This window comes from Mus caroli, unplaced genomic scaffold (assembly GCF_978045245.1).
Source record: "Mus caroli unplaced genomic scaffold, Mus_caroli_1 scaffold_18, whole genome shotgun sequence".
NCBI classification, from domain to species: Eukaryota; Metazoa; Chordata; class Mammalia; order Rodentia; family Muridae; genus Mus; species Mus caroli.
Genome location: NW_028227273.1, coordinates 16,508,407 through 16,530,198, shown reverse-complemented (window position 1 = coordinate 16,530,198; position 21,792 = coordinate 16,508,407). Strand labels below are relative to the sequence as shown.

Genomic DNA, 21,792 nt, shown 5'->3' with positions numbered 1-21,792 from the left:
AAGAGCTCTCTTTGGCTCAACATTAGACCCTAATCATCTTTTTAGCCCAGAATACCAGGAAGTAATAAAAGCAAGCTGCTGATCTCCATTTGCCGTGTAATTAAAATAATCCTCTAAAATTCTGGTTGGAGTACCAAGTGCTTGTTTCTTCTCTCCTAGATATGGGTCACCTCCAGGTAGATTACAGAGATAATAACAGGCTGCATCCAAGCGAAGACTCATCACTGGATTCCATTGTCTCCGTTGTGGTTCCCATAATAATATGCCTGTCCATCATAATAGCTTTCCTGCTCATCAACCAGAAGAAGCAGTGGGTACCACTGCTGTGCTGGTACCGGACACCAACCAAGGTGAATGATGAGTGATACTAAGTGAGCTTCCTCTCCTGTTTCCCTACACTTCCTTAATAGGTTTTATATTAGGCAATGCCTTTTTTTTATTCTGCAAGTCTTAACATCAAGTATTTATCAAGCTGTAGCAAGCAAGCTTATAATACTTGCCCAGGGCTGGATTGAACACCGGGTAAAAACCTGTCACCCAGTAGTTAATGAGTCCTGACTTCTCACAGACAGAACTTCTTGGATATACTTTTACTGTGGTTAAAGGAGGTTAAAGCTGGTATCTGCTGGGGTGAGTCCTAATTACCATTTATATTTGAAGCCACAACTTGATCATCGTCTAGTGTTTCTCGTCACTCTGAGTCTTTGAATGGGAAGAGAAAGAAACCATGAAAAGAGGGGAGATGACAGGAGAGAGAGGATGCTGAAGGTGCAGAGATGTCAGGTAGACGTAGCACAAGAGTGCAGAGAGGGCAGGGTGAACAGGACAGCATGAAGACCCTGAAATAACACGATACAAGGTCCAGAGGCGGCTTCTAACCAAGGGACAAAAACGTTTCTGTTTTAATCAAAGGACCTCTTAGCCAAGCCTGGTTTAAAAGGAAGAAAAATGTATACTAAGGAAGTAAGCAGTTTCCAAGTCTACTTCTGCCTTTTGCATTTAAGTTTCTAAATTACACAACCTGAATATTTCTTCCAACCTCCCCCAACCCAGCACAGTGAGCTCCCCCTTGCAAATAAATTTTGTGTCTGTTTCGTGTGTTTGTGTGTGTGTGTGTGTGTGTGTGCGCGCGCGCGCACGCATGCGTGCACACGCACACATGGACACAGCATTTATACTAAACACATGACCAGATCACAACATGGTGCTGAGCAAGGGAAGGCACAGTTTCCACTCTCCAAAGCTAGGGACAAACACTATTATCAAGTCATGAGCTGGCAGGGTACAGAAGCTGGCCCAACCCAGGCGACCATTCTCGTGCAGCACACGTGTGTAGAAATCACTATTTTGCTTTGAAATCTGCCTGCCTGGTGACTTCTACCAATTTGTAACCCTCTTAAATGAAGCCTACAGTCAAGGACGTGGAAATGGTTACTGTGTCATTTCACCAGTGAACATACAGGCACAGCTACATTAAGACATTGCACCCCATGGACACTAGCCATCACCCAATGGTGAAACCATTGTATCAGCTGACTTGGGTCTGTGTTTCTGTTCACTTGGCATATAGAAGCAAGCTAATTCTTTGTGGGTTTTTGTTTCCCCCATCTCTCACTGAACAGCCTTCTTCCTTGAATAATCAGCTGGTATCTGTGGACTGCAAGAAAGGCACTCGAGTCCAGGTGGATGGTCCCCAGAGAATGCTAAGAATTGCCGAACCAGATGCTCGATTCAGTGGCTTCTACAGCATGCAGAAACAGAACCACCTACAGGCAGACAACTTCTACCAAACGGTGTGAACACGGGCAGCAGCGCCGATGAGGTTCCGAAAGACGGAGAAAGACGAAAATCTGCTCTTTAAAGTAAACTAGGATTTGCGCACTTGCTTAGTGTCTTGTGTCAGATTGCGACCTGGTGTCCAGCGCTAGGGGCTGGACTGGGATGGGCTCTGTCTACAGCACTGTGCAGAACAAACATTCCCACTTGGCCTCAAGATAACTGACCACATGTTTTCATAGAACCAAAGTTTTAAAACTTGCTAAAGTATATTTGCTTGTAAGATAGCTGTAGAGACATTTTGGGGAGGGGAGAAAGAGTTTGGTGGGGGAAATGGGTTGGGAGGGTAGTGTTGGGAAGAAAAAAAAATGGTCAGCTTGGCTCGGGGAGAAAGCCAGTAAAAAAATAAAAGCAATCTATGGCCCAGAGGAATTTCTTTTTCCTGTTACTCTCAAGACTGTTGGTTGCTGCAAAGGTAGGGCCTGAATGAGCAGGATCACCAAAGGCCTTGCAACCGAGCTGCCATACCACACCAGACAAGTGCATCAGAACTCTCGATAGCCATCCCAGGTCTAAAGCCACAAGTTTCTATACAGTCACAGCCGCAGTAGGCAGTGAGGAAGCCAGGGAGATGGAGAGCAACATTTCTCGAAAGCGGGTTCTTAAGGATGTATTCACTTTTTGCTGCTGCTGTTTTCTTCCGTGCCAACCAGCCAGTTCCTAGGAGACACAGCAGATTGAGTAGGAACGAGGTCACCTCTTGACCTGACCACTGGAGCTTTGCTCGCTACGTGACAGGAAGGGCAACGGCGAAGGACACCAGGCATTTCCAGGGGCTACACTTCATTGTTCCTTGTTGTTTTCTTCTGTGCTATCATTGGTTGTTCATAGTTTTGTTAAAGCTCTAGCTTAAGAAGAAACTTTTGAGAAAAAGAAAAAAAAGGACTGTTTGGGATTTTTTTTTCCTTATTATATACTGATTCTACAAAATAGAAACTACTTCATTTTAATTGTATATTATTCAAGCACCTTTGTTGAAACTCAAAAAAAAAAGATGCCTCTTTAAATTTTAGCAATTATAGGAATATTTATGTAACTATCTTATGCTTCAAAAACAAGAGTATTTGTGTGCATGTGTATATAATATATATACATATATATTTATACACATACAGTTTATGTTTTCCTGTTGAATGTATTTTTATGAGATTTTAACCAGAACAAAGGCAGATAAACAGGCATTCCATAGCAATGCTTCTGATCACTTAGGGTTTTTTGAATAACATGATCTCATTTACCTGCAGTTTAATTGCAAAGGAAAGGTTGTGTGTGTGTATGTGTGTGTGTGTGTGTGTGTGTGTGTACATGAGCGTGAGTGTATACATATGGAGCAACAGCAGTTCACATGCTATGGAAAGGATATTCCTTTATTAATTTTTTCTTCTTCATTTGGATTTTCTTTCACCTGGTTTCCAGTTTGCTCACTGACCAGAGGCAATGATGCCAGCGTTGTGTCTGCATCACTAATCAGCTCCTGGATTTTTTTTTTTCTTTCAAACAACTGTTTGAAACAACTACTGGAATATTGTCCACAATAAGCTGGAAGTTTGTTATAGTTTGCCTCAAATATAACTGACTGTATGCTATAGTGTTAACTTTTCAAACAGCTCTTAGCACTTTTATACTAATGACCCACTCGTGCATTGATTTTCCTTTAAAAATGCTTGTTGTGAAAGACACGGATACCCAGTATGCTTAATGTGAAAAGAAGATATGTTCTGTTTTGTAAAGGAACTTTCAAGTATTGTTGTAAATACTTGGACAGAGGTTGCTGAACTTAAAAAAAATTAATTTATTATTATAATGACCTAATTTATTAATCTGAAGATTAACCATTTTTTGTCTTAGAATATCAAAAAGAAAAAGGTGTTCTAGCTGTTTGCATCAAAGGAAAAAAGATTTATTATCAAGGGGCAATATTTTTATCTATTTCCAAAATAAATTTGTTAATGATATAATGTTACTGAGATAGATTTACATCAGCCTGATTAGAATAAAATTTTGTTGACAAATTTATCCATTCCTGGCATAAGAGAAAAAAAAGAACTTTATCAAAAAAATTGTAAATGCTTGCTTTTTGTTTGTTTTTTTTTTTCAATCATGCCCATATGAAAATACTAACAGGATATAGGGCAAGGTGTAAATTTTTTTTATTATTTTAAAGATATGATTTATCCTGAGTGCTGTATCTATTACTCTTTTACTTTGGTTCCTGTTGTGCTCTTGTAAAAGAAAAACAAATATAATTTCCTGAAGAATAAACCGGGCATATAGCACTTGGAGTGCACCAGAGTTCTGTAGTTTTGTTTTGTCTTGTTTTCGTACAGCAGAGCTGGGAAGTGATGGTTTACATCCTGGCTTTCGGCAGCAAATAAACAATAGCTCCAAACCACGTGCTTCAGAAAGACTTCCAAGCCAGGCTGAAAACACAGTGGTCTCCCAGCGCTGCCTGCTCAGTGCACCTCCAGCAGCAATGGGAACCCTAGGTATCCCCTCAGCAAGCGGCCTTTCCCCATGGCCTCCTGCAGAAGGCTGCTCTTAGACTGCACTGCACAGGCATGCTGCTCTAGGAAGACAAGTGCCTGCCTGCTCTCAGCCCTAAGTGAGAAGCGTGCTCAGTATTCAAATAGTACTGCAAACACCAGACCTCCTCGGGTTTTCGAATATCTCCATACATAGGGAGATCCCTTAGAGATGGGACCTAAGTAAGAAAAGTCTCTGTGTTTTACAGATATGCCTTTTAGACATAGTCTCTGGGTAATTTAAGTAACACTGTTGTTTGAGACCTGCCCCACGACTCCAGCTGTGCAGCCTTGCACATGACACTCAGGGTAGCCCATTGGTGCTCACAAACTTTCAGACTTTGAAACTGTGAATCTAAGATTTGGATGCTTAACCCATCAGAACTATGTCATGGCAGGTTTAGTTTTTGTTTGGTGGAGCATCCTATGCAGTTTACTCCCGAAGAATAAGGTGTTTATAAGACAAAGTTGGGGAGCCCATGTGAAAAGAACAGACTTGGTGGAGAAGAGCAGCCACTCCAGAATGAGCTATAAACAGGCCAAGGGCAGCTATGCGTCCTTCAGAGCTCTGTTTCTTTAAGGCACACGACAAATTCTACTCTAATCCATTTCTTAAATTATTAATACTGTGTCTTCAGCAATTCAAAGGGACCTGGCAAATAGTCTCCCATCTCCACTATCAGGCAGGGCACTGAAGTCCAAACTCCTAGGAACAGCTGATGCCAGATGCCATCAGACTTCAATCTGAGCCCCAGCATTTCACTGGCTGGGGACAGGAATGTAGACAACCTGTATACATGAGACTCTGAGGTGGGAAATTCTCCTAACTACACTCATTTGCAGTGGTGGGGGGCTGCCTCAGCTCTTTGGATTCTCATTGTCCAGCTAAATAGGAAGATGGCTTGTCATTCCACGGCCGTGTAGCATGATCTGCAAAGGTCACTTTTCCTGCTTCAGCATACTAAGCTAAGGAGAGCCTCCCCAGAGAGCACACTTTAGTAGTGGACTCTACACCAAGCCCAAGAAGAGCTCTGTGAGGGCAAACCCAAACAAAAACTCAAGACTCCGAAGTGTGTAGATAATTTTATTAAATGCCTCTGACTTGATTGAAACTGGCAAAACGTGTTCATGATTAGTGTTGCAGCCATTAGCAGCTTTTTCTAGAAAAGCACACAGGTGTAAAGAAACCTGAGCACACCCATGAGGAAAGGTAGTACCTCAGCAGCTCCTTAAGCACCTTAGAGGCATGAACCCCTTCCCAGACACGCTTCCTCACAGGACAGACACACTCAAAGTTCGTCATGATTCTCAATGGCATCCCAATGGCTCACATGCCAATAAGGGTGAATCAGGCAGAAATTACAAAACTTAGTTTCCAACAGTGTCCGGCGTCCACAGTTAGGTGAGAGCAGTGCAGGTGGGTGGCACTCTGCCTCACAACAGCTGTGCTGAGTCGCTGCTTCTGGACAACACTGGTAGGTAACACTCTGAAGATGCTCTAAAACACTGATCCTCACCCTCACTGAACAACAGCTACAGTTGGACCGCCCAGTGCTTTAGTCTAGTTCTTCAGTGCAGTTCAGATGGAGGAATTCAAAACTGACAGCCACACTGTCAAAAACAACAACATGCACGATTAATTCATGTCCCTCTCCTTGACTGTTAACCTAGAAACAAGTTCACATTTACCAAAACCTATCTCTAGAATTCAAGAGTACTCGTGATGCTATAATGTGATGGATTAGTGAAGTCATGATCTATTAATACTGAGTTGCAAATCCAAGTTCAAGTGTGCTGGGTCTCCAAAAGCCGGGACTCGTGGCAGCATGTTCCAGAATAACACCAGAGGAAGTCAAGCCTGCCTGGGGCTCACAGAACAGGAAGCGGCTCCCACTATAATGTTGCTCTATGTCGGACACAGAACTACAAGAAAGAAAAGAAACAGGTGGAAATGTATCTCCTGCATATACCTGGATTAAACATGAAGTGGTATAAACATTCTATATGTATGTGAAGACTGCCATTGTGTAATGAAGACTGCATACTAATGCAAGCATCTGTAACAGCATTTTTAAAAGACTTTAAGAAGTCAAAACCAACAATGAGAAGTTCTCTAAGACACAGTAATTAGAATTCTCCAGAAATGAGACACCTAAAGGCCATGTCTCTTGAGGTAGTAGTATACCAGCTATGAGCCCATGACTCCAGCCCCATCCCGTAAGTCCCTTCCACAGCACAGGTTGGGGAAGTCAATGGTATGAGAGTAGACACTCCCATTTCCCTGTTGGCCCAGGGCGTCAGCAGCAGCAGGAGGATGGTAATTAAGTGAGGGTTGCATTTGCCCACCAGTACCCGGTCCACCTTTGGCCAAATGGGGTCACTTTGAGTTCTCTCACTTCTCACCCTTGCATTAAAAGTAGGGAGGTATTTTTACACAGCTAAGCCATGAGTTAGGACAGTAAGACAGCCAGCTAAGCCACAGGAGAAAACACATCGCTCTCCACTCCGAGCAACAGCCCCTCCCACACAGAGTCTGATTACTGGTCCCGAGGAAAATCAACAGTTGACAGGCTGGGTGGAAAAGAGCATTTTATTACCCACAAGCCCACACTGGCACTTCCACCAAGTCCTCAACATCTCTCCATACTGTTCCCTCTTTCATGTTCTAGACTACAGCACCATTGCTGGAGTCAGTTCTGGCTGCTTTTCTGCCCAGTCTTCACAGCATAAGGCAGACAGAAGCACAACACATGCATAGAACAGCTCATAGGAAGCAGGTACATCCAGCCAGCGAGGGCTTAGACAGCCAAGCCAGAGTGGAAGGCACAAGCCAAGGAAGGGGACACCTGCCTCCCCAAGCGGGAGGACAAGATTTACAGTCATGGTCCTAGGTTTTCAAAGATCCCCAGCCTGTGCGATGTGGACCATAGGCTCTGATATTTGCAGCCCACATCTCACCCAGAGCCTTGTTCCCCAGGCCATAACATCCTCCTGAAGCCACTGTCTGGCTGCCCTGGCAATGCCCTCTAGATCCACTGTAATTTAAGACTGAGACGTGTTCTTTACGCTCGTCTCATTCCTGTTTCATGTCTAGAACAAACCTCGGAGCTGTCCAGCTTTCATACCATGGCTAGCACAACACAAAAGCAAACAAAGATGTCAGGTACAAAAGAAAAAAATCATTAGTTCAATCAGGAGAAAAGGCCATCCATCAGAAAACAAAACCGTCTTTAAAAAGGTGTCGCCTCAGCCCTTTCCTGCCATGTAACCCGCTGGCCAGCGCAGGCTGCTGCTCTCCGTGTCAGGTCTCTCTGAGTGATACTTCTGTATCGTTCACCATGGGCCCTTTCCAGTTTATGAAACCAGCTGAGTAGATAGCAAGTGTCTCAGAAGTCAGAACACTCTTCTCCCCTAGTAACTGACGGACAGAAGACACAGCAAACATCCTGCAAAGTCAACTAACTACATAATAGTCAAATCTGCTCCATAAATAATTGCTACCTGTAGCATTAGACCCACGGAACAGCATTCACTTCTTCTATAACTTGGTGAGCTCTCGGGTCCCTTCGACTGAGGAGGGACCATTTGGATGTTTGCTCTTGGCACAGGGAGGCCCGTGATCTTCTGTCTTCTTTTCCCTCCTCAGTATCCACAGCCTGTGTGGTCAGGATGCTTACAGCCCACAGCTCACCACTGAGACCTCCTGACTTTCCCTCCCCTTCTCTACCTGAAGCCTTAGTCTCTTCTCTGAACAGTTCTCTCTCCTTCACCACCCACCCTGGCATATCTGTCCTTCCTTTTCTACTGCCCTCAAGATGATTAGAGACCACCCTTCCCACGCTTCACAGGACCAACATCTCCATACCAGATACTCAGAAAGTTGGTCAATGCCATTTTTTAAATTTTTAAGAAATACTTTATTTTATTTTATTTTATCTTTTGAGACAGTGCCTCACTATGTACTTCCTGGCTGGCATAGAACTCTCCATGTAGATCAGATTGGAGTAAACTCAGAGACCTACTTTCCTCTCTGCTCCAAAAGCCAGGATTAAAGGTGTGCATTACCAAGTCCAGAGCCCAGTGTCTTTTTAATACATTCCTAATTCCTGCTCCAGTGGATGTTCACCACTCAGCTTTGGGACTTCTTTCCAGCTCAGGATCTCAAACAGAAGGTAAATTCTATAGAGCCCTAACGGCAGTCATACATCCCTTGCCTTCCTACCATCACTCAGCGTTAACAAAGTTGTGCATGCTTTTTGTCAACAAGATGATACATCTCCTGAGTAAGCACAGCCCGTCAGCCACTGCATCCACAGCATCCAAGAGCTCACCTCTCATATACAGTCGGTTAACAACTCAGCTGTCAGTATACAGTCAGTTAACAACTCCCTTTCAGTATACAGAGGATTAACAACTCACCTCTCAGTATACAGTCGGCTAACAACTCACCTCTGAGGATACAGCCGGTTAACAACTCCCTTTCAGTATACAGCAGGTTAACAACTCACCTTTCAGTATATAGTCGGTTAACAAGCTTGGAACTTTCTCACTGTCCTCCTTCATGGCTTGCAGAACTGCCAAACAAGAAAAAGAGAATGACAATAACTTAGGATCCAGATCAGAAGTTACATGTCTTTTCACAGTTGTAGCCTCAATACTAACGGATGACGTGGTGTGACTGATTCACACGGTTTACAGAATCTCTTCTAGGTAAGAGAATATGGTGAATCTCAGTGGAGACGTGGGAATCATTTCCCTCGGCCAACATTCCCAAGCACTGGAGGTAGGAACGAGGGCCGGGCCATTCATGAGGCATCTGCTTTGTTCCAGTGCATGCTGGGAAGTGAAGGACAGTGAGGTGTGCACTTGGATGAGCCCTGTTACCCTCACAGGTCCTTGGAACTGGAGGAACCTTCTGGAGAAAGGGGAGAATTAACTGTACTCTCCAAAGAGTACACTAGGGAGATTTAGTGAAAAAATTGAAAAATCAATGAAAAAAGGCCTAGAAGGCAGCTCCAAGCATCTAAGAAGAAGATAAGGAACCATTTTCTAAAAGGAGGTTTTGTTGTGTGTGTGTGTGTGTGTGTGTGTGTGTGTGTGTGTGCGCGCACACACGTGCGTGCCTGCCTGCCGGTCTCTGTGTGTATGACTGTATGTATAAGAGAATACACATACACACATAATGATATTGCTGGGATCAAACCTAGGGCTTCATGTATGCCAGACTAAGTGCTAACACTGAGGCACACCTGCCTGCCAGCCTGATGTTCTGTTCTTGGTGAATACCAAACTTGAAGACTGAAACACCAGCCACTCAGCATCAATTTTTCAGTCTCGGTTTCTAATCTAAACCAGCAAGGGAGAGCCACATTCTCAATTGTACCTTCCTAGTTAATGTTTTCCCTGGATGTATGAGAAGTTCACACAGTGTAACTGTTAAATCAGCCCTCTGGGGCTTTGAACCCTGGCTCCAGCACTTCTCTAATTATGAATAAGGTACTTTACCACCCTGTGTACCAAGCTTCTCGTCCATAGCAGGGGGATAATAATTAGGTCTAACTCAGGGGCTTGGTGAATGAGGATCCAGTGCCTCATTATGTACAGACAACATATAGGGCCCAGTGTTAACCATAAGGAGCTAATGGAACTCTCATGACTACAATTATCATCATGCTCTGACTCCCTTCCCACAGCTTTTATGAGGAAGGCCACAGAAGCACAAATGGCTTTTCCTCTATGGCAACAGCAGAGGCCCCAGTAAACCCAAATGTCTCTACCATCACATCTAATCTGCCTTAGAGTGGATATCATTCTGTCACCCAAAGTTGCTCCAAAAACAACTGTGTCCATCTAGGAAACTATCACCTAAGAGTGTTCTAGACATGGAACTGCAATGACTGTCTCGTCCCTGAGCTGCAGCTCCTGGGCTCAATAGTTGCAGTTGAATATGCGGTATTTACTCTCCCTTCTTTAGACAATCGGTAGGCTCAGCATTTCTGCTTTTAGGCTTCAGCCTTTGGTTTTTTTTTTTAACTTCTCTCTAAAGTGACATTCCAGGAGCTGGGGTCATTCAGGGTGCAGTTGCCCAAGAACTAAGAGCCTCGGCCCTGTAACTAACCATCTTCTGTGATCTTGGACACACACAACTGTGCAAGCTCTTGCTGAAAATGAGAAGGCTGACCTCCCACCCAGCTGAGCTCTGGCTTCTTCATCTTACACTGACTGGCATCCCTTGATTTGCCTATATCATAAGGTAATATAAGACTTTCCATGCACTGCTCGCCATGAAAAAGTATAAACAACCAAGGTTAGCAGGCAGCGAGTGGCTTAGAGGAAGCTGCCTGTCCCTCCTGCCCCTATGTCACTAACAGAATCCACACACATGATACACATTTCCCTCTAATAAGAAACCATACAATTTACAATTAGAAGTAATGTCAACAAGTCTAATCCTTTCTATTTTGTTTGTTTCTTTTGAGACAGGGTCTCACTCTGTGTAGCCTAGGATGGTCAGATCTCAGAACCTCAGGCGATCCTCCCACCTCAGCCCCTCAGTGCTGCCTTACATATGGGAGCCAAACTGCGGGGCTCAATCTCTTCACTTCCTCTGTTTATGAAATGTGGACAACTGTGCTTAGGTGTTTGTTTGCTTGTTTGGTATAGGGATGTTATCCACATATCCTATATGTGTCTGGCACCTGTGGAGGCAGAAGAGGACATCAAAACTCCTGGAATTAGAGTTCCAGACAGTTGTGAGCTGCCATGTGGCTGCTAGAAATTGAATCTGGGTCCTCTACACCAGCCAGTGCTCTTAACCACTGAGTCATCTCTCCAGCCCATGCTAAGGTGATTGTGACTTGCTCTGAATCAGACATAATTTATTTACTATAGGATAAATTGAGAAATATTTTTATTATAATATTCCACTTCTACCAAGAGAGAGAAAGTGACTTCCAAGAATACCCCTGAAAATAAAGAGCAGCCAGGTTTCTGTGGCTGTTTATGACTATTCTAAGACATACTCAACATTATGTATATTTATTAATCTCACAAATCATTTTAAATTCACCCCCATATACTGGCAGAGTATCTATCTGTCTGTTTCGTTCGTTAATGTACCTAGAAAACAGCCTGGCCCACAGCCGACCTTAGAAATGCTTGCTGGATAGATGTATGCTCTTAGGACTCACTGCCAACTTAGGGCAGCCTTATAACAGCTACCTCTGCTTTCCCAGTCCCCAAAAGGCGGCTGTTACCCTACATCTCTACCCCTCTCCTAGTCTGTCACTAAGTTGCATAAGAGCCACAAAGCATTTTACTCGGTGACAGACAGACACAGTCTCATGCATAATGATGGAGATTCAACTTAACATGTTTTCTAAAAAAAAAAAAAAAAAACACTTAGCTCACAAATATTTCAAAACTTAAGGGAAAGAATTCAAACAACACTCAAGTCGACACTCCATTTGATATGATAGTTATTTACTTCACTGTCATAAGAATACAGGGTGGCATCCACCATTGACCAACCTACACTGACAAAATAAAAATAACCTTCAGAACTAAACCCGAGAGCTTAGGAATCAGCACATGTCAATTGAGTTGTTGTTTAGATTTTTTTCGCTCACTTTTGGTTAGTATCTGAAGATCTTCCACGGATGGCGGGCCATTCTTCTTCTCGTAAGGGATGACTGTCGTCAGATACTGCCAAATTAAAAGAAAAAAATCATTCAGGCCTGAGTTAATTTATGTTCACAGCAATGCACTCCCGAGGTCTACTCTCTACAGAAGCAGGGCTGCTTTGGAGGTGGGCACATGAGCATAGGCAGCCATCCCCTGAGTCTTTCCTCTGGGGCTCATTTTTCTCCTCAATCCTGCCTGCTGTGTATAAGTCTCCTGTCGGCATAAGTAAGGTCTCTGCCTACAGCTCAGTCCCTGAACACTCGCTCACGGGGTGAAGGCAGCCGGCTCATTTGCTCATTTCTAGTGAGTCTTGTCTAGCACTTTACTTGCATGTTTTTCAACATCGTTTCAGAACAGTCATTAAACTAACACCATAGTTTTAACAATATATACAAATAATAATCTCTGGCCGTCAAATCATTCCCTCTAAGACCATTCTTATTCCGGTTGAAAACAACAGTCACCCTATAGGTGCAACAACATTATGAACTAACCAGTACCCCGGAGCTCTTGACTCTAGCTGCATATGTATCAAAAGATGGCCTAGTCGGCCATCACTGGAAAGAGAGGCCCATTGGACATGCAAACTTTATATGCCCCAGTACAGGGGAACGCCAGGGCCAAAAAGTGGGAATGGGTGGGTAGGGAAGTGGGAAGGAGGGTACAGGGGACTTTTGGGATAGCATTGGAAATGTAATTGAGGAAAATATGTAATAAAAAATATTAAAAAAAAAAAGAAAACAACAGTCAACTTGAATAACACAACAACGTTTCAGACACAAACCAACTTCTTCGAGACACTGATAACAAAGACTTACTTCCCAAACAATTACTGAAACAAAATTAATATGTTAAGTGGTTGTAAGTACATATAAATGGCCTTAGATATTAGAGATTAGATAATTGAGAAAGAATGGCCAAAAAGGTAAATGAATAATAAAAATAATCTCTGAATTTGTGACAAATTGTCCAGCCAATTCACTCTCTCTAAACATGATTATCATGATTATCTCTCATGATTATCACACTTAGGTTTAAAAATTCAAAAAGGAAAAGAAAAATCTCATGAAAGTATGTTCCAGAAACAACTGTCTAGAGCCCTCTGTTCTATAGTTCAGAGCAGCTTGCAAAAGCTCACATAGAAACTTAGTGTCCTACCCTGTCCTTGAGCGTCTTCAAGCCTGTCCTACAAATTCATTCTCTGTTCCTAATCCCCACAGACTATATGGTTCTATAAATAACTAAAAAAATTAAGATAGAAAAAGTTGCTAAACAAATAATAACAATAGTAAAAATTGTTATTTTTACTAACAATAGGGCTCAAACAATAGTAAAAAAATAGCTGTTTAACTTTTTAAATCTCAGGGCCCCACATTCTTCCGGTGAGGCTCAACTGTACACCCAAGTATCTTTCTTTATATATATTCTTAATCTTGGCATCATTATAAATGCCAATGATGTGACCACCTGAGCCTTTACTCATGGTGCCAAGCCATGTGAAGAAACATCAGGAATCTATGCCTTGGCCCGTGGCCACCTCCTCATGAGCCTGGAGGTTATATTTCCATCCTGCAGGCTGACAGAGGCAAGGGGCACGAAATAACAACTAGAATTCACCCATCCCCAAGGGGCCTCCCTATCATCTGTGAATGTAAGTGTGAAGCTGCTCTCTCTAATGCCAACTCTTTCCCCTCTTGAGTGATACACAAAAAACTAACCCTGAAGAATCTCTAGGCATTTGGACTTCCTACATCTTACAGTGGCACACCTTCTTATTCAGCCAAGACCTGGCCTACAAGAGTGTCTCAGTCAGGTAGAATTTTCAAATAGTGGAAGATAATTTCAAATACATTCACCAACATATACATTCCCATGTCCGTGACCCTCCTTTGAATTAAGTAAAACCCTAAATACAAACCAAGTTGCTACACATCTGACTACGCAGTCTCACAGCATATAATTCTGCATCCATGATGTCGTCTTACTCCTCACTAGGCTGACAACTGAACTGGCTCACTATACAATATGCCCAACTTCAGATAAAAGAGGTAAGATCTGCTCTCTGCATATTTTTTACCTAAGACTCTAATCTCAAAGGTAACAAGCTCTGGCCACATTCTCCTCAAAATGAGATCTTCTTTTCTAAATTTTAGCAGCAATGTATCATGTTCCAGTTCAGTTGTTTTCACGATCATGCAAGCCATTATGTCAGTATATTAACATCTATTTGTTAAAGGTGGGCATGAAAACGGGGCCCTGAAACCTGCTTAAGGATGCAATCGGTCTGTTGTCCAATCTCAACGCTTTCTCCCCAAAGGCAGATTCTGTCCATCTCGGTTCATACACAGACAGAATGAGCCTGCGGTCCTCCCGTCCACCCATGCTCTCAGTTAATTAGTAAAAGTGACAACTTTCAGGGCCCTCACAGAGCACAGGAACAAGCAGAGGGTGAGGAAGATAAGGATAACGGAGCACCTGTTTCTCTCCGCCTGAGTTTCCAAAGGTGTGGCGGAGGCCATTCTGAATGACATTTGAGATCCCCTCCATGCTGAAGCGCTAAAGGCAGCAGGACATGGCCCAGGAAGAACAGGACAGAGAGAGAAGTTCAGAGACTATTAGTGGAGTGTTCCGCGATGTGTTTCTGTGCCCAACAGACAAGCAGTTAGAAAATGCCACAATCACTCATTCTCAGAAAGCAGACAGAATCACGCTGTTTAGAGACTGCTTTCACTTCCATTCCTGCGTGAGTCCAACGCAAAGCCGACTGTTTGTAAGCCACTATACCCACAGAGAGCTTTCCCGCTGTAACTAATAGATTTGTTCCAATTTGTTGTAAACGTCAGCTGTACCCTTACTTTATTAAACAGTTTACCGCACAATCCTTAAGATACCTTTTGATACCTCTTGTTTACACTTGATCAGAAGCTTGAAAGCCTAATCCTTCGCAACGTGCCTGTTCTGAGCTGAAGTGTACATCTTTCCGCCATCAGTTTGGGGAAGATGAACGTGACATTTGGCAGATGACCATGCTGCCACTCAGACTACCGACTGTTCCCACTCGCTCTCCAGGCACCTGCCGTTGCCTTGCTACCGAGAATGTGAATTGGAACACGGCCTAGGCTGCCTGGGGAGCAGAATGGATCCCAATTTACCAGCTGAGCCTCCCCAAAAACATACTCACTCTGTTTCTAGAAAACAATTACAACTTATTTCTCCTGGCAACCTCCGAGACTTCCTAGAATTCACTCTCTGCACTCAAGTGAGACTGTCTCTTCCCCTTCGGTGACTTATCTTGATTTGCCCCCAGCCTGCAGTCACACGCATCATCAAGGGGCACGATGGCACCCAGCTAGCAGCTGAGTCAAAGGCAGCAGAGATTCTCACAGCCTGACTAACTGAAGGAAAGGCTCCCGAGGAGGAAGCTGCACTCTGAGTCACCAGACGGTGCTTCTCCCTGGAATTTTAGGGGGAAAGTTGAAGCAGTAAACACACTGAAGGAGTGGACATAAAGGTATTCTCCAGGTCCTAAGAACGCTACAAAATGCTCTCTGTTCTCAGACAACATATACATGAGTCCCAGGGATCGCAAAGTGTGGCCCAGGCATGATCTGAGGGCCACTGAGATTCTAGACAAGCAGGAACTCAAACTTACCTTAAAATTATTAAGATATGGCTTGTCTTATTTTTAAATTTATTATTGCTGTGATTAAGCATACATAGTGTTAGGCTTCATACAATTTCTTTCAAGTGCATCATGGACTTTGGCCATATACACACTCCAGTTCACTCAGACTGTCACAGTGTACAGTGTAAGATTCCAAAGAGCAGACTGAATGCAGAGGCGGAGCTGAGGCGCATGTTCTTCAACCGTGCCGTACATCAACAAGACCGACAAAAACAAACACCAATGACATTTCTCTAACCAACCTTTAAAGTTATAGTCTATTAAAACTTACCATTTATATAAGAATTAATCATTTAACTTTGATACTTTGAATGAATTAATCTTTTATTAGTTTTTACTTTTAATACAGTAAATATTGACCAATTCAATTATGTATGAGTGCGCTCTGAGGCTCTCAATAAATGTTAAGAGTGTAAAGAAATCCTGATTAACAAAGAGCTGAGAAATACAAAAAAGGTTACCCTGAAGGGAGCAGACTATTAGTCTCTGGCCCAGCCACGGTAGGCAACCAACAGCACGGCTGGAAATCTGAGTGTGCCCACAATGGCCTTGTGGGAGCTATTCAGCATGCCCCTCCCTCTCCATTACCCGCCTGCCCTGCCTTTCCCAGACCCAAACCCATACCCAGTTTTATGTTGGCAAGAACCAATGGCCTGGCCAAGAGATTGCCATGGTTCCTCACTCTGCTGAGAATATAACTATTACTTTGGATGGAAGAGACTGCTTTTATAAGAAAAACCTACGTAGCATAACTATTTCTGTAGATTCTTCACACACCACCATTTTATCATTTGTTCCTTCTTTGTAAAACAGGTTATCCAAAGAGATGACATCACAGGCTCCAGAGCCAGCAATAAAGATGATTTTCAAGTAAACAAGTCAGCTTGTTAGTTAAGTACATTCCCTTGGAAAATGACAAGGAAAAAATGCTTGCTTTCAGTCTGTAGTACCTGGCTCCATTATCTGAGGAAATGATAAAGATAGATGCAGACTCAAAAATCTCAGCTGGATGAAGAAGTCAGAACTCACACAAGAAAACTATTTGGAAAGTACACTCCAAATTCATTAGCTTAATTTTCCCAGTCAAAAAGCTAATTAGAATCACTGAAGAAGAAAAAAAAAACAAAAATTAAAAAAGAAGGCCAATGCACAATTATACGATGCATATGCAACTTCAGTCTTCCTGCTTAAGCACACAGATGTGAACACTGCTGAACTATCTCAACTACAAGAAACTTGGCTGTTTGTGAAAGATGACGTTCACACCATCGGAATTCTAGCCTGGGAGAAAGAAGTAAAAGGGCAACCCCAGGATTCCTAATAGAGCCACCTGGAAAACACAAAACCATCTACTGATGCTTGCAGGAGAAGCTGAAGTTCAAGTTTCTCACAGATCCATTGCTGGACTTGGACTGGTAGCCACAGCCCAGGGCCCCTTGCCCATAAGCACTCCCCAGCCATCAGCCAAACCAGAGAAACAATGTGGCAGATGGCAAGATTTTACTTCACCTTGCATCACTGCAGAATATCCTCTAAATAGACAGTCAAGAGACTCTAGGGATGTAGATATATATATATATATATATATATATATATATATATACATATATTCATGTGAATGTGGAGGAGGGAGGGAGAGGAAGAGGGAGGGGAGAGGGAGAGAGAACACAACACAGAAACTAGTTAACAGCTGTGGCTGAGAACTAAGTACTCCCGCCACTATGAATACTGGACACCCTGGAAACACTCAGTCACAATCCCCTCCCTCACTCCTGGCATCTTTTTCTTGGTGTCTTAGTGATGAATCCTCAACCCGCTTTCCCCAGACTCATCTTCTTTGACACTGAAGTCCAAAGACACTTAAGATCCCTCTGAGATTTCTATGAATCACTGTTCCCCAGCCCTTTTCTCTAGATTCTTCATTGTCAAGTATCTGACTGTCTCTGCCTAGTGTTCTCACAATTTCAACCACACTTTGCACATCTAAACTTTGGTTTTTCAACTCTCTCTCTCTCTCTCTCTCTCTGTGTGTGTGTGTGTGTGTGTATGTGCTTGTCTGACCATCTCTGTCTAAGTGTGTGTGTGTGTGTGTGTGTGTGTATGTGCTTGTCTGACCATCTCTGTCTAAGTGTGTGTGTGTGTGTGTGTGTGTGTGCGTGTGTGTATGTGCTTGTCTGACCATCTCTGTCTAAGAAAGGGTCTTGGTGCACTGTCAGGACTAGCCTCAAATTCCTGGGCTCAAGCCATTCTCCTGTAGATTCTGAGGGATCAGCTCAACAGGCACATGCCAAAAGCTACTGTGCCCAGCCATTCACCGTATTTTTAATGGGAGATGCAGGGCACAATATCTGAAGAAAGAGAGACTGGGGTGGGGGCACAGAGAGATTTATTAGATCAATTTTTCATGAATTCAACAGAAACAGTCAGGTTATGTACACGTTTATGTCCCTAAAAGCACAGTCTTGTCCACATCATATGAGGACCTAAGGGATGGGCTAAGCCACAAGACTCTACAGCCGTGGATAGCAGTGGTTCTCAACTTTCCTACTGCTGGGACCTTTTCCTCCACGCTGTGGTGACCCCCAACCATAAAACTATGTTTGTTGCTACTTCATAACTGAAATTGTGCTGTTATGGATCACAATATGAATCTCTTTATGCAGATGATCTTAGGCAACCCCTGTGGAAGGGTTGTTCAAGCCCCTAGAAGGCCATAACCCACCGACTGAGAACCACTCTGCTAGAGCAATCCCTACATATGTTGGTAAAATATGTGCAGATTTCTACATGAATCCAGGAGTCATGTGCCAGTCAGTCAAAAGTATCTGGAAACCGGAAAAAAAAAATGTAATGTCACCTTAGGCAGCAAAAAGCCAGACTCCAAATCAGGGATCTGGGTCTCCTCCCAGTTCTGCCATGCTGTGTCGTGAGCACTGTGACTCACCTACTGAGGCCTGAGTCTTCAGGATGTTCAGGAGAGAGAACCTGAGGGACTTCAGATTTCCCTCGGCCAAAAAGATACGTTATTTCTTAAGAAGGCACATCAAATCAAAGCTACACACACAAACTGACCATCAGATAACCAGGAGGCTGTAACTGACCCAAGATAACAGCAGTGTATAGAGGAAATGTCAATGATCTACTGCCACACTTTCTTTCCTTATGAGGAAACAAGTTTGTTTTCAAGAGAGAAACAGGGACGCCTGCATCTCTCTGTCACAGTGACTTTCCCAGGGCCTGGGTCATAGGAAGAGCTTGTAAATTTACCTGCTACACTCCGGGTGTGACACCCTTAACACCAGAAGTCAACCGCCTCTGAATCTGGAAAATGCTTACCATATAGCAAGGCAAAAGAAAGAAAAATGACCCAAAAGAAAGAAGCCATCTAAGAGTGAGCAGAGAATGGTGGCATGATGGGACACAAAATTATTGATCAAAGGGGTGAAGCACGGAGTTCTGAACGTTTCCACTAAGGAATCGAATCTAGGAAATCAACACGAGGTTAACAAAGGCAGGCAAAATACCGCAATGGCATGATTCCTAAAGAGATGCAGCAACTAGCAATGCACAACTAAACACCAGGCTGATAACAAGGAGCAGCAGAAGTCCGTGAGGCAGAAGATAGAGAATGCAGCAAGGGAAGGGGGCGGGGTGTGTGTGTGTGTGTGTGTGTGTGTGTGTGTGTGTGGAAAGATCTCCACAGAACAAGAATAGAGCCTGTCTCACAACTGTTCCATCATTTAAAAAACAAAATAATACAAAACCAAATTTAAAAAAAATCACATTTTTGGATAAAATTAATTTTAGAAGATAAAACTTCAGAGACAAATGAGAAAGACTTTTTGAAGGCATCCTCACCGAGCAATGCTACACTTACAAGCTGGAAAGCAGAGGCAGTATCAGTGGTTAGGGTGCTAACCTGGCCCAGAGTAAGGATTCTTTCCACAGAAATTTCGTAAGTGAAAGGGAGAAAGTGGGGAGGGGAGTAAGGGGCGTTTCTCTGCTCACCATTTGTCAAAATGAGGGGCCACAGACATGTCAAGGCACTGGCTGCTGAGTCTCAAGACCATAAATACCGAAAGACAGGAAGAATGCTGGAGATCTGTTATATTTTAATCAAAATGAATCATTAAGATTAATGAAAATATTAGGAGTGCCAGAAGCCAGCTTTCCTTCCGTTCAATTTGGCATTCCCACTCAAAAAGCAGAAAATCCAAATGGCCCAATACAGAAGTGACGCAGTGGCAAGCTCTGGTTGGTTCTACGCTGTCTCCCATGGCTTCTTCAGGAAGGAGTTCGAAGTTCCACAAGATGTCCTGCTCGGAATGGAATGTTTTGCATGAAGCCTTATATAGGCAGGAAGGTGATTCAGCGTTCCAGTATTTGCCTTATTATTGCCCTTGCTACAGACAAAATACCAAAGTCATGTAGCAAGGCCTGGGGAAGGAAGGGGTTATTTGACATAGAATCCAGAGCCTTCAGTAACTATTCAGTTGCCGCTGAGAATTTCCTTCCCTGGCAAGGGTATGAATTAAGAATCTCAAAAGCATCCATTCTCTGGAAAAAAAATTATTTTCAGACAAAACCAGGAGCAACAAACACAGTGTAAGCAAGATCTAAAAGATAAAGAAAGGAGGTTAGAGTTCCGAGCCGGAGCACAACCTGCCTGCGTGGCTCAAAGGAAGGAAAGCCAGGCCATTCCTGGCTCTTCTCTCTAGAGAGCTCTGAACCTCTGGAGAATTCTCCACCCCCTCTCAATCACCCCACCATGCTTCCTCTCCCTGCGCCTGCTATTTCTTTGAGCTAAGGCTCCTGTAGACCTAACATTTGCTTATTCAAGATTAGGCAAGAAGAATACTGTTAATATTCTTTCTGGGGCTGTTGTGCAGTTTAAAATGAAGTAATGCACAGGAAGAACTCAGCAATGAGCTTAGAACAGATCAATATTTAAAAAAAAAAAGAGTCTGGACTCTATTCATTTAAATGGAGTGCTGGAATAACACTTAGCCATCATTTCCAAAAGCAATCATGACATCCTTTTACATTCATTCAGAAGAGCAGAAACTGCATCAAGTTGTCCAAATAGAAACAAAATGATAACTGAGAAACACTGGGCTCCTGACTGCAGGCCACAGCAGACTAAACTGAAGACCACGGAAAGAATCTATAACAAGATCTAGAAATCAGCTCAGGTAGCAGCTTCCAAACTTATAGTACCAAAGCTGTGTTAGAAAAAAAAAGGTTAAAAAAAAACTAAGGGAAGCTTTTCATCTACTTTTTTTCTTTTTTTTTTTTTTAGTTATTCTCATCTGCCCTCCTGCCATTAAAATTCTTATGCTTGGGGAATTCAAGGGAGGGTGAAACAGGGCTGGAGAGATGGCTCAGTGGTTAAGAGTACTGGCTGCTCTGCCAGAGGTCCTGAGTTCAATTCCCAGTAACCCATAGTGGTTTACAATCCTTTGTAAATCAAGTTTCAGAGCCAGGCAGTGGTGGCGCACGCCTTTAATCCCAGCACTCAGAGGCAGGCAGATTTCTGAGTTTGAGGCCAGCCTGGTCTACAAAGTAAGTTCCAGGACAGCCATGGCTATACAGAGAAACCCTGTCTTGGAAAAAAAAATCAAGTTTCAGGGGACATGACACTTTTTTGGCCTCTGTGGGTCGGCACCACGCACTGAAGTGGTGCAAAACATACACATAATTTTAAAATAATTTAATTTAAAAACATAATTACCATTCCCCACAAATCACATCCAATTAGATAGTTTGACAATCATCAAGTACTAATTTATTGAATAGTACTTTTAATTTTCAGTAAAACAAAGTTCTTAAAATTAAGCAAAAAACATTAGAAAGGTATGAGGAATGAATGAAAAACAATAGTACAAAGCTTACAAAGTAAAAACACTCAGAGCAGATACTGCCTGAGCTGTGAACACAGAGCTGAGTGTGGTTGCCCACACCTTTAGGCCCAGCACTTGGGAGGCAGAGGCAGGAGGATCTCAGTGAGTTTGAGGCCAGCCTGATCTACTTAAGAGAGCTCCAGGACAGCTAGGGCTATAGAGATCC

General features: G+C 43.1%; 2 protein-coding genes across 5 annotated transcripts in view; one reads left to right on the top strand and one right to left on the bottom strand.

The window, feature by feature from the left end:
* Crim1 (cysteine rich transmembrane BMP regulator 1) overlaps positions 1 to 4,128 on the top strand; it is a 179,351-nt gene extending 175,223 nt beyond the window's left edge. For all 3 annotated transcript variants that reach the window (XM_029471628.2, XM_085833189.1, XM_021186083.3), the window contains 2 exons: positions 160 to 350; positions 1,623 to 4,128. In XM_029471628.2, the coding sequence (XP_029327488.1) occupies positions 160 to 350; positions 1,623 to 1,799 (368 nt within the window). In that variant the 3' untranslated portion in view covers positions 1,800 to 4,128. The remainder of the gene's footprint in view (positions 1 to 159; positions 351 to 1,622) is intronic.
* A 1,287-nt stretch (positions 4,129 to 5,415) lies between these two features.
* The window catches only part of Fez2 (fasciculation and elongation protein zeta 2), a 40,288-nt gene continuing 23,911 nt past the window's right edge, over positions 5,416 to 21,792 (bottom strand). Inside the window, exons 6-9 of one of the 2 annotated variants that reach the window (XM_021186403.3) lie at positions 14,517 to 14,597; positions 11,987 to 12,062; positions 8,867 to 8,932; positions 5,416 to 6,281 (exon numbers count right to left, since the gene is read on the bottom strand). In XM_021186403.3, the coding sequence (XP_021042062.1) occupies positions 6,265 to 6,281; positions 8,867 to 8,932; positions 11,987 to 12,062; positions 14,517 to 14,597 (240 nt within the window). In that variant the 3' untranslated portion in view covers positions 5,416 to 6,264. The remainder of the gene's footprint in view (positions 6,282 to 8,866; positions 8,933 to 11,986; positions 12,063 to 14,516; positions 14,598 to 21,792) is intronic. The other variant, XM_021186402.3, reaches the window with a different exon arrangement.